This window comes from Eubalaena glacialis, chromosome 11, assembly GCF_028564815.1.
Source record: "Eubalaena glacialis isolate mEubGla1 chromosome 11, mEubGla1.1.hap2.+ XY, whole genome shotgun sequence".
Classification (NCBI taxonomy): domain Eukaryota; kingdom Metazoa; phylum Chordata; class Mammalia; order Artiodactyla; family Balaenidae; genus Eubalaena; species Eubalaena glacialis.
This window is the reverse complement of record NC_083726.1, coordinates 27,706,306-27,719,013: the sequence shown is the minus strand read 5'-3', so window position 1 is coordinate 27,719,013 and position 12,708 is coordinate 27,706,306. Positions and strand designations below refer to the sequence as shown.

General features: G+C 38.8%; 1 protein-coding gene across 1 annotated transcript in view; it reads right to left on the bottom strand.

The window, feature by feature from the left end:
* Positions 1-6,641: 6,641 nt before the first annotated feature.
* Positions 6,642-12,708, bottom strand: part of UBE2N (ubiquitin conjugating enzyme E2 N) — a 35,221-nt gene continuing 29,154 nt past the window's right edge. Inside the window, exons 2-4 of the mRNA XM_061204817.1 lie at positions 9,570-9,816; positions 9,236-9,376; positions 6,642-8,376 (exon numbers count right to left, since the gene is read on the bottom strand). Coding sequence (XP_061060800.1) covers positions 8,336-8,376; positions 9,236-9,376; positions 9,570-9,816 — 429 coding nt within the window. The 3' untranslated portion in view covers positions 6,642-8,335. The remainder of the gene's footprint in view (positions 8,377-9,235; positions 9,377-9,569; positions 9,817-12,708) is intronic.

The following is a 12,708-nucleotide window of genomic DNA, read 5'->3' as shown; positions in this document are numbered from 1 at the left end:
TTTACTATGCAACTAGCAAAAATTTGTATAATGCATCAGAATATTTCAGTCGTCACACTTTAAATTTCACATGAAGGGTTCTTCACTATTCTTTTGGAACCCAGCCTAGCAAAATTAGAGTAAAGGCCCTAAGGAGATTTATTTCTGTTAAGAGAAAAAAGCCTACATTTGCAGACTCAACAGTTGAATCTACTATAGATAACAAATAGTGTCTACTATCTCAACTCTTCAAAGTTTACAGTGTTGGGACTGTCATTTGTGCTTTCTGTGGGGTAGTTGGATAAAATTGGGCAGCTAAAAATTTTCAGTTCCGTGTGGCGGCTCCTAAATTTTAAAAAGTTTGTAAATTGATTCACAGACACAAAGTAGCAGCTATCTTGCATGTTTGTTGTTGGGTTTTTGTTCGTTCGTTTGTTTTTTGTAAACCGGTGAAATTTTCCAACCAGGCACATGCCATTCAATTTTCTGTTGATCACACAGTTGTATAAAGCAGCAAAACTGAAGGGGGAATGATTGTTGTATACACTTTAAATTGCTTTGCATGGTCTCATTTGAGATAATTGGTGTAAGAATCTTGACTTTTTTTATATTTGGAAACATCAAATAAAAAATGGGAATGAATTTTTTTTTTTTTAACATATCTTAACACTGTCCAAGTGAAAACTTGTCTGGCATTCCACAGTAACAACTTTACTGTTTTCCCATGGGTGGCCATATAATTATCTCTTAGTAGTAGTTCATTTCTACGCTTCCCTTTTATGATCCTTACTAGTGGAACTGAGTTAAAAGGAACAGCTCACCAGTAAGGTGTTGCCATTACTCTCCTAATGTATGTTTTCCATCTTATTGGACACCAGTCATGCCACTGTGGTTGTCTTATTTATTGCTAGTCCCCTTTCCTAATGGGGTTTGTGTTATAATTATTTTAACAATTTTCAAGGGCTCTTGGCTTATTCTATGAGTACTTTGCTGTAATATGTTGCAGACACTTTCTACACTACAGTCACATTTTTTTTTTAATATTTATTTATTTTGGTTGCGCTGGGTCTTAGTTGCAGCACTCAGTATCTTCGTTGCCACCTGCAGGATCTTTAGTTGCTGGATGCGGGCTCTAGTTCCCTGACCAGGCATCAAACCCGGGCCCCCTGCATTGGGAGCGTGGAGTCTTGACCACTGGACCACCAGGGAAGTCCCCATATTAATTATTACAGCTCTGTTTTAAAAGGGTGACTGGTGAGGCCATTATATTTACCCAAAATATTATTTACCTAAGATGAGCTTTAGAATCCTCACGTAAAAGTTCTACTCAAATCTCATTTGGTTTTTGATTAGGATTGTTAAATTGGAGGAAAAGAGAAAGCTTGGCATTTTCTAATGTCTTCACGTTGGAATACAAGAATTCTCTACATGTCTCTTACACAGACTAAACACTAGTTGAGTTTATTAAAGTATAATTTGTAATGCATTTGTGACAGCTGGAACGTTGCTGTGTAGCTGATTGTCTCAAATGAAGTTTCCATCCAATACCTTGTTTCATAAATTCTTAATGCAACTGTTTACCATTAGCTGCACAGTAGTCAGCATCTGCTTTATGCCCAGCATTAGAGCTACAGAACAACAAGTTTGTACCCTCAAGGAGCTTATATTCTAGTGAAGTAGAGAGGAGTGATGATAATTATTTAAGTTATTTATACATCAGAAAATGTCTTTCAAGGCGTTTTAAGACATATAGGTACCATCTTCAAAAGCAAAATTTTATATAAAAATGTGATCCCCATCAAATACTTTTATACATACATTTTATATGGAATTGTAGAACAAAGGTTGAAAAGTGATCTCATCCCTGGTGCTACTTTCTCTCATTTTTAATACCTTCCTGACTAGTGCCATTGGCTAAATTCTAGCAGTAAGATGAGAAGGCTCCTAAGGGCCATCTTGGCATTGCATTATGTCAAAAAGACCCTAATTTACTCTGAAACTAGCTTTTTTTTTTTTAATAAATTTATTTATTTTTGGCTGCGTTGGGTCTTTGTTGCCGTGCGCGGGCTTTCTCTAGTTGCGGCAGGCAGAAGCTACTCTTCATTGCAGTGCACGAGCTTCTCACTGCGGTGGCTTCTCATTGTGACCACAGGCTCTAGGCGCGTGGGCTTCAGTAGTTGTGGCGCATGGGCTTAGTTGCTCCACTGCATGTGGGATCTTCCCGGACCAGGGGTCGAACCTGTGTCCCCTGAGTTGGCAGGCGGATTCTTAACCACTGCGCCACCAGGGAAGTCCCCAGAAGCTAGCCTTAAATTCCTCTACTTTGACGCGATTTCAACTAATTATGATCCCAAAAGTTACTCTTCCCAATATGTGGAATACTACCCTCTGGACATCCCATTTCCTGGTTCTAATTAAACACCAGTGCCAGACATTATAATAGTACCGTAATTCTTAACTGCTTTTCTCAATTTTTACTCAAATTCATTCCTTAATCAAATTAGTGAAATAAAAAATACTTGGCCATTACTGTGTATCAAGAAATAAAATACCTTTTAATCAAGTTACTACACTAGGAATCTAATCTCCAGGAATGTGGACACGGATGTACCTACCAAGATAAGGCAACCAAAGTGGTGAGACATGGAAATAAAATGCCCAGGCCCAAAGGGGTAATGGTTAACTAGTAATATATCCATATAATGGAATATTATACAGACATAAAAATGACATTCAGGTTAAGGATGCAGAGTAAACTGGTATGGCCTTTTTGAGAGCAACTGAGTAGTAGTAACTATAAAAATTTTAAATGCATATAACCCTTTCACCAATTCCACTTCTGGGAATCTAGTCAACAAAAATACTTCAACAAGTTGCAAAATCAAAATATGGTCAAAGATGTGTATTGCATTATTTATAAAACTGGCATCAATTTAAATGTACAAACGGGGGGGGTTAAATTATGGTCATCTACTTGATAGACACTATACAGCTACCAAAGAAATGTGCTGCCACAGATGGAGGTCCTTGCAATAGTGCTAATTGAAAAACAATACAGCATTACCTGTTAAGGTCACATTTTTTAAAGGAGCCTGTACAGATTTCAGATTTTTTTTTTTTAAAATCCTGTATAGGGACTTCCCTAGCAGTCCAGTGGTTAAGATTCTGCACTTCCACTTCATGGGGCACGGGTTCGATCCCTGGTTGGGGAACTAAGATCCTGCATGCCGAGAGGCGCAGCCAAAAAAATTAAATCCTGTATAGTTTTTAAGTGAACGTTCTGAGAAATTTTCAATGTGAAAATGTTCAATAATCTCAAATGAAAAAACTGGGTTTTATAAGTGCCCAATCTGTACATAACTTATCAAGATATGTATGTATTACTATCAAAGCAGAAAAAGGAAATCACCACAAATCTTTTCCGTTATTGGAGTAACAGTAACGTATCACTTTTTAAAAGGGGGAGGAGAGACACATATCCGTGGGTTCTAACACAAGAGCAGTGGAATAATCAATCACTGCCAAGGAGGTAGGGGTTAACTCAGCCTACAGACCAAATGGAGTCCCCAGCCTGTTTTTTTGTATCGTCCACAAACTTGGAATGTGTTTTACATTTCTAGTGGTTGGAAAAAAAAATAGCTTATGACATGTGAAAATTAAAGTTTTGTTAGAGAAGAGCACAGCATGCCCATTTGTTTAAAATTGTCTATGGATGCTTTTTCACTACACTGGCAGAGTTCAGTAACTGAGACAAACTCATGGCCTGCAGAGCCCAAAATATTTACCGTTTCAGAATGAAAAAACACGGATTACAAGAATTTGGCCCTACTCCTTTGGTTACTCACAGTCCTAATGCTTCCTGCCAAAACATAAGGAAAACAGCACCAAGTTCAAATTTAGTGTAATCAACATATCGTGTCTAACCTGCTTTTGACAGGTCTAAGTCTTCTTGAGTAGTCTACTGTTGAACCTAAGCCAGAATACTTTGTAAACTTGCTAGGTTATAATGAAACAAGAGTTATTGGGATTTACTAACCTAGATCATGAACTATTTCAAAAGGAGTCACATGGTGGGTGAATATGGATCAGGAATATGTAAAATGGAAATGTGCTAGTTATTCCACATGATAGGAACCTGAGTTATCAAATCTTTCATAATTTCTAAAACTTTTTTTGTCCCATAGGTAAAAATGCTTATCAGAGCAATGTTAAAGCTCCTTAATGAGCACCATAAAATGTACTTCTACGAGATCATGGGATTTCAGTTGTTGCTCTGCTACGAGACAAGGAAGGTCTAAATATTCAGACAATTACCATATATGCTTCTCCAACCAATCAGAAACAACTACATCAAGTCCACAGCGGCTCAGCTTGGTTAGCAAGTCTGCATTCATACGCTTTCAAAATGCTATGCCAACTGGCACATATGAAATGAGATCAGCTAAAGGGTAGCAAATATGAAATTGCAGGGAGAGGGGAGGACCCAGACTCTTCATGTTGAGTTCCATACTTAACAGGAAAAACTTTAGTCCAACTCCCAGTTTTGCAGCCAATGGGAACTTGTCCAATTTGTAACATAAAGCTGTAGCAAAGCCAACTCTTGGAACAAATCCTCCCAATTTCCAACCTCAATGATAAAAATGGAAATTAACTCAGGGGGTGGGGGATTTGGTTAAGGAAACAAAGTATCACCAGTCTGGATGGTGGAGTACAGATTTTTATTCTTAATATTTCAAGTTATTACAGTCAACATATTTTGCTTTTGTGATCAAGTCATTTAAAAATAAACCCCTATTTCTTAAACTAAGCAGCATGCTAAATAGCTAAATGAAATGTTGCCCCCAGCCCCAAAATACATTATTCCAATGAAATATTACATTTTTTTTTAAATAGACTGTTGAATTAGCTGCCCTATAATCATGGCATTTTTTTTTTTTTTGCCACCTTTTGTAGGTAAGGCTGTATTTTTAAACCTTTGCTACTGCAACTAGCAAAAAGTTGATGTGGCTAGAGTAAGTAGCCAAAAGATTCCTGAACCATCAAATAGAAAAATAAATCCGATTCCTGTCATTCCCATGATACCATTTAGTTCCATTTAGCTAAAATTGTGTTTATGTCTTAAAGGATACCAGATTTCCCCGCCACACTCTCCTTTAGTAGTGCTAAACATAGCACCTATGGCTTTTGTGTATTGATTTATTTTTAAATGCTCTGAAACTGTATTAAAAGTGTGTTCTTGGTGTAGAACAGGGTGTAAGTTCTACATAATTTCAAATCTGAGATCTTATTAGGCAGGCTCTGAGAGGCCCAAGACTAACTAGTGTGGAAGCAAATCACAGCAAAGGAGACAACAAAATTTAAAAATCACATGAAAAACAAAGCTCCTATTAATACCTCAGGATTTCAGAAAAGCTTCTGAATGGGCAGAGTTGACTTCCAAGAAGCACTTATCAATATATTCAGATTCTTTTCCTCTCCCAGGCCTTTGCACGTGCTGTTCCCCAGCCTGGAGGTGTTGAATCCAGAAGAGCGGCCCCTCCCAAGTGCTTACTTCCCTTCTCCATCAGAGTGGAAACTGCTTTGTCCATGCCCCCTCCCCCATTAGATTAGAAGGTCCACAAAGGAACGTCCCATGACAGTCTCATACACCTAATCATATGTGTTGGGCACATATTAGGCACTTTTACTTGACGAATAACTGTGTCCATAAGCTTAGCAGTTACAAAGTCAAAGGCTTACAAGCGAAAAGAACTACATAAAGGAGCAGGTGGGCTGGGAGAGGACTCTAAACAGCTGGAGAGTCACTGAATTAAGAGAAGAATGACAAGCTCTTCTTAGGATGGCTGCTACTCAGCTCCTCCCAGAAGGTACCCTACATAAGGCAGGTCATGTCTGCTGCTGCCAGAACTTCAGATCATTCAAGTTACCAGAATTCTAGATTTTCATGTGAGTCTCCTGATTTTTTTAAATGTTGGCACTGAATTCAAAATGTTTTAACCAACCACACTGTGTGGGCCAAGGAAAATAGGCCCCAAAGCCAGATGTAGCTGCCAGTTTTCGAACTCTTATCTTGGACTCTTCCAGAGCCCCTTAAATCCTAAGAAAGCTCAACACACTGGTTCTTGTTTCATCCCACTGGTTGAGAAAGGAAGTGTTACCAAAACAATGGGGACTCATCAAAATTACAAAGGAAAAAACCATGCTGCCATGAAATTAGGAGTTCATGTATTTGAAATGAAAACAGTGAATTATTTCATTTCTGTATTTCTATAACTCAAACTCAGTAGATATCAGAGGCCTATTTTAGATACATTTTTGTAGAGCAACAGATCTAAATCTGGAATTTTATAACTTATAAATCACTATGTAATACTAGCTATCATCATGAGCAGTGCCATCTGCAATAAATAAAGCTGATCTCTATTTAACTGCTTGCAGTGTTCACTCATTTTGGCCCCAGAATGAGATTCAGTTTCCTTAGTGGCAAGACAACTTCTAAACAGCTCAAGAATTGTTATAAATGACAACTGCTGTTAAGTCTTTAAATTTACAATATTAGAGTTATGAACAATTTTATTCTGAATTAAACTAGCATTTGTTTCCAAGCAATGCATTTATTTGGAAGGATACCAGTTACCAGTCATCAAAAACTTTTGTATGTTGAAAATGTAATTTTAATAGATAATTCTTCATCTTACATAGGAGCACAATAAAATACACCACATTCTGAAGAAACTCCAGAAGTTACGAGAATAAGAGGGGGGAAAATTCAGATGGGCTACAATATCCATTACCTTAAACTGCAAGAGACAAAGGTTCCAACCCACAGGTTAACATTTACATACTTATGACTGACTACATTTATGTCTTAAAAATAACAAGAATCAGTAATTAGATATGGAAGGGTGGGAAAGAACAGTTTTGTGGGGGAGGAACTCTGTCAATGCAGAAAAAAGAGTTGATTATCAAATTAAAGAATAAAAGGAGCTCCCGTAGCAAATATTAGAGGGATGACAGTAAGAATCATTAATTGAGGATATGATGCCCTCTAAGGGAGAAACCTTTCTGATGACACTTATGCAACCTGGCTGCTTGAGATTTGCTCAGCAGGTCTGTAAGAAAGACTCATAAATGTCCTGAACAAACCCCAAGTGATTATCAGATTGGTGTTTCCTAATAACACACACCAGTGGTCACACATGAAGTTCTGAGACAAGAACTAAGAGCAAGGTCATAATGCAAATGCCAGACACAAATGTGGCACATGTGAAAGTCCCACATAAAGCCAGTCACGAGTGTGGCTGTGCTGTGACTCTCCTCTACAGTAATTTTCAAACACTGTGGCAAGACACCAATGATCATCTGACTAATCAGACAACACAAATACATTTATTTCAAATTTCTAGGAGGTAAAAAATGTCACATACTGATGCTTTAGGCATGCTCAGGGCCAGCTTATAAATACTCCATTCAGTGATATATCTTAACACAAATTTGCATCAGTGAAAAGAAACTGGCAAAATCTACCTCTCGCCATTCAATTTGTCAGACGTTGAAGACCAAAAGAGAATGTTCCATCAGTTTTAATTTTTAAATACGATTGTCACATTGGGAAAAATGAAATAAACACAGTAAAATAAACTGTACAAAGGCAAAGTAGAATAACAAAAAATATTTTACTAAAACATAAGATTTACAGAAGTTTCCAGACAAGCCATACAAAATGGTCACAAGCTTTTTCTTGAAGGGAGGATTCTACACTTGACAGCAAAGTCACAATGTTATTAGTGAGGGCTGTGATGTTTGTTTAATGTTCCCATTTTGGTTCAAACAATCAAGCTTGTCCATCTACAGTGTCTAAATAAAGTTAGACTTGGCTAGAGAGCATATTCTAAAGAACTGGTTAGCTGCTTTTAACCAATGCAATTAGATCACCATAAAAAGGGGGAAAGGAGCCCATAAAATTAAAATAAAACTACCTTCCCCCCACCACCAAAAAAATAATAATAATAAAGAAAAACACCCACACCCCTGCAGCTAACCCTGACAACTACCTTCATTCACAGTGCTTTATACTCAAACCATGATGGGGAAATGAATAAAAGCAGAGAAGGGCCACTGCTTTTAAACGTTTCGCAACAATCCAGATGACACTTCTAGCCTCTGCTCATGCTTTACAACAGTGAATCAGGACAAGACATAGATTTGCTAATGTGCATTTAATCACCAAAGGACTGAAGATGTCTGGGCTTTTATTCTGTAATGTTTCTAAGACTGTGTCCATTAAATGCAAACAAAAAAGGAAGAAGTCTTGGCAGAACAGGAGAAGTGATGCACACTTGATGATCGGATCGATTTAAATATTATTCATGGCATATAGCCTAGTCCATGCTCTAGCTGTAGACAAAAACAAACACGCAATTATTACTTTACTTAGTTCAATATGTTCCTTTCCAAACTCTATAAAAAGTAAACAAACAGTATTAAGTTAATTATGGAAACAGCATGCTGTAATCCCTTAAATTCATGCCATTTTCCATAATCTGGATCAGGGCAGAAAGATTGTCTATATGTCTAATTACCAAAACACTACAATAGAATTTTAAAGTTCTACAAAATTCAACAGGATGAAAAAAGCTATCTTCTTTTGTCTCCTTCATTTCTAGACATATAATTCTCCTCATTAATTATGTTAAAATCTGTAGCAAGAAACTTACTGATTTCAAACTCCCTAACTATAAACTGACACATAGTTTAGTTTAATCAAACAGATTGCAAAAACAGCTCAAAGAAGCTTAAAGGTCTTCCATTATCTTTAAGTATTGCTAGATGAATGGCAGGCACTCAGGTATTTGTTAAATCACGTGTAGTTAGTTATACAAGAGTCCAAGATCTCCCAATTACAGGTCCTCTTTAAATTTGGGAGTCATGTAGCAGGCTATAAGATGGCATTTGAACATCTTTTGTTAAGAGGTTATTTACATACTATAAGAAAGATCTGATTTTTTCCTTTTAATGTATTTTTTCTTTTTCTTGTTAAGACTCTAAACGATGTTTTTAAAACGGTGGTACAGGGGAATTCCCTGGCGGTCTAGTGGTTAGGACTCGGTGCTCTCACTGCCGAGGTCCAGGAACTAAGATCTGGCAAGCTGCGCACAGTGCAGCCCCCGCCCACCCCCCACCCCCCACCCCCCAAAAAAGGTATAGGTTGTTTTTTAAAGTGGAAGTGGTGTGAAGGAGAATGAATATTCAATACCTGTTTCTATGGCTTGGGCTTCATTGGTCTTCCACTGCTCCGCTACATCATTTGCTAATGGATCATCTGGATTGGGAGCACTTAACAAAGCCTGGATCGATAGCAGAACTGTGCGGATCTGCAGTGCTGGGGACCACTTATCTACGAAGGCAACAGGCCCAGAATGACCAAGCATGAAAAAAACAGCCACAGAACTGCTGCATTTCCCTCCTACAGAGTTCTGTGGTCTTTTTATTATATAAGGTAAGATTACAATATTCAGATTCTCAAAAGGGAATGCTTAAGAGAAAAAGGAGAAATCTTAATAGCATATAATGATAAAGATAACACTTACCTTTCAAAATATCTAAACATATTCTTCCCAACTTGTCTACATTAGGATGATAAATTTTGGTCATGAAACGTACTTTAGGGGCTGCCATTGGGTATTCTTCTGGAAGGAATAGTTCAAGTTTAAAAGTCCCTCCCTCAAAGGGGGAATCCTGAGGGCCAGCAATGACCACATGAAAATAACGGGCGTTGCTCTCATCTGGTTCTGCTTTAATGCCGGGAACTGGCTCTGCCAGCAAACGCTGGGTTTCCTACAACAGAAAAACATAACACATTTGTGAAACAAATATCATTTTGCTAAACACCAAAATAAAAGTTAGAAAATTTATCTCTTGGAATTGGACATAAAAGAACCTCTCCAGGGGCTTCTCTGGTGGCGCAGTGGTTGAGAATCTGCCTGCTAATGCAGGGGACATGGGTTCAAGCCCTGGTCTGGGAGGATCCCACATGCCATGGAGCAACTAGGCCCGTGAGCCACAACTACTGAGCCTGCGCGTCTGGAGCCTGTGCTCCGCAACAAGAGAGGCCGCAATAGTGAAGAAGCCCACGCACCGTGATGAAGAGTGGCCCCCGCTTGCCACAACTAGAGAAAGCCCACGCACAGAAACGAAGACCCAACACAGCCAAAAAAAAAAAAAAAAAAAAAAAGAACCTCTCCAATCTCCCAAACAGTTTTTATTTAGCTTAACAAAATGCAAAGTTCAAAGGAAAAAACATAAATAATCACAATCAGCTGAAAGCAACTGCAAGCAAATACTGATGACATCACATACAATTCCAGCTACAAATGTCTACAAATATGTTGAGAATAAAATTAGACTAATGAAACTGATCTTATACTCCAGGGAAAGAGAAGAAAAAAAAACAAAACAACACTAGAATTACTACACAGGTAAGGTAACTTGCTCTGTTTAAACTTTACCAAAACCAAGCTGTTTAAAAAGTAAAATTAGTTTTTAAAGCCATTGAAAATCTCCCCTCTGAAAAATATAATGGAACAAAATAAGTACAAGTGCCTAGGCACTTAAACAGGGCTAGAGAAATATACACAACCACGCTGATTAGTCTCTAAAATTGACAATGACTCAAATGGACCCTTCCTGCTCCCTCAGCAATCATATCATTAGTTCTCTTTACCATCTTTCTCCCTCTCTCCTAAATAACTGTAATATCCTTCCTCCTCTCTGTTCAAACCTCCAATATCTCCATCCACATCCTCACTTTTGGCTGATAACTCTGCTTTGTATTTCTCGAGAAAATAGAAACCTCCTTAAGTTCCCACTGTAGCATTTGTATACCAACCCGCATGTGTGTGCTCGTGTGCTCTGTGCCTTTCCTCCTGTTACTAAGGATGAAATGGCTGTCACCCTGGCTAAGACCAACCTCTCCTCTAGATCTTATCTCCTTCTCACCTACTCAAGGACATTGCTCTAGCATCGCTTTCCTCTCTTGAATCATCAGTTTCCCCTCTTTATTGGATCTTTCCCCAAACTGTACAAACTTACTGTAATTTCTCCCCCAAAAAAGGAGAAAATGACCTTGACCTGACTCTCCCCCACCAGCTACTGGCCCATTGCTTTGCTCCTCTTTGAAAGTTATCTATACTTGCATGTCTCCAATTTCTCTCCTCCCCTCCTATCTTGAACACAACTCTCCAGTCAGGCTCTAGCCACCAACCTGCTTGTTGAGGTCATCAATGATTCCCACATGGCAAAATCAAACGGCTAACGCTTAATCTTCATCTTAATTGACTTAAACACAACGTCTTACCCAGCTGGTCTGCCCTCTCCTTGGTCTGCAAGGCTTCATCCAGCTTCTTGAAGCCACACTCTCCTGGCTCTCTTCCTACTTGTATGGCAGCAATCTCCTTGCAGTTTCTTCCCACCTCCCCAATATTCCAATATTGAAGTGCGCCAGGGCTCTGTCCTAGGTCTTCTACTCTGCCTACACACTTCCATAGTGATCTCATCCAGTCCAATGAATTTAAATACTCAATCCACTCCATATATGCTGAAGCCCCAAAAGCATATCCTGCACAGATATCTCCCTGAATCATGCCTCTTCTATCCATAACTGTCTGCTCGGCAGCTGCTCTTAAATGTCTAATACGCATCCCAAATTTAGCAGGACCTTTCCCCACCCTCAACCTGCTCCTCCTCAAAGCCTTCCTCATGTCAGTTAACCAGAAATCCATCCTTCCAAATGATCCACCTTTTTCCTTCATACCCCACCCATCTAACCTGATAAGCAAATTTTGTTGGCTTGAACTTCGAAATCTACCCGGAATTGGACAGAAGTCTCATCACTCCACTGCTACACTTCTGATCCAAGCCACCACCAGCTCTCATCTGGCAGACTGCAACAGCCAACTAACTTGTTCTACCTGCTTCTGACCCTCAACTCCCATCTGTATTCCACAGAACTTTTAAAAATCAAAGTCCTTATAATGCCCCCCAAAAGAAGCTTTACATGATCCCCTCATTCCACCTATCTCTTAGGCATCTTCAGCTATGCTTCTGCCACCCTACCCACCTCCTCATCTGCTTTGTTCCAGCCAGACTAGCTTCTCTGTAGTTCTTCAACCTGTGAGGCATACTCCTCCCTCAGGTGCTTTGTGCTCACTTTTCTTCCCCCAACTTTCTATAGAGCTCACCCACCCAGTTCCCAAGATCTCCATTCAAATGTGTTTTCTCAGTGAAGCCTCCATAATTGAATCTGCAAACCCCACTCCACCCTATCCCACACCCTCCCCCTCTATCCCTGCTCCCCCCCCCCAACTTTATCTCCAGGGCCTCTGAACATATTACATCTCACTTGTTTTGTTTGGAATGTAAGTAACACAGAAGGGGAGATGTGTGTTTATTTATTGCTATATCCTCAGCATTTAGAACAGTGCCTGGCACCATAGATGTTCAGTAAATATCTTACTGATTTATGAATCTATCTAACGTTACAAAGAATGAGGAATAAACGATCAGAAATTTCATCTTTAACGTTAATGTTATTCAAAGCAGGATGAGCACATCACAAGAAGAAAAAGAATCCACTCAGGTGTGGGAAGAAATAATCTAATTTATATTTATAAATTATTTAGCCAGAAAAATGTTAATATTCAATATACAAACTGACAATAATAGTACATG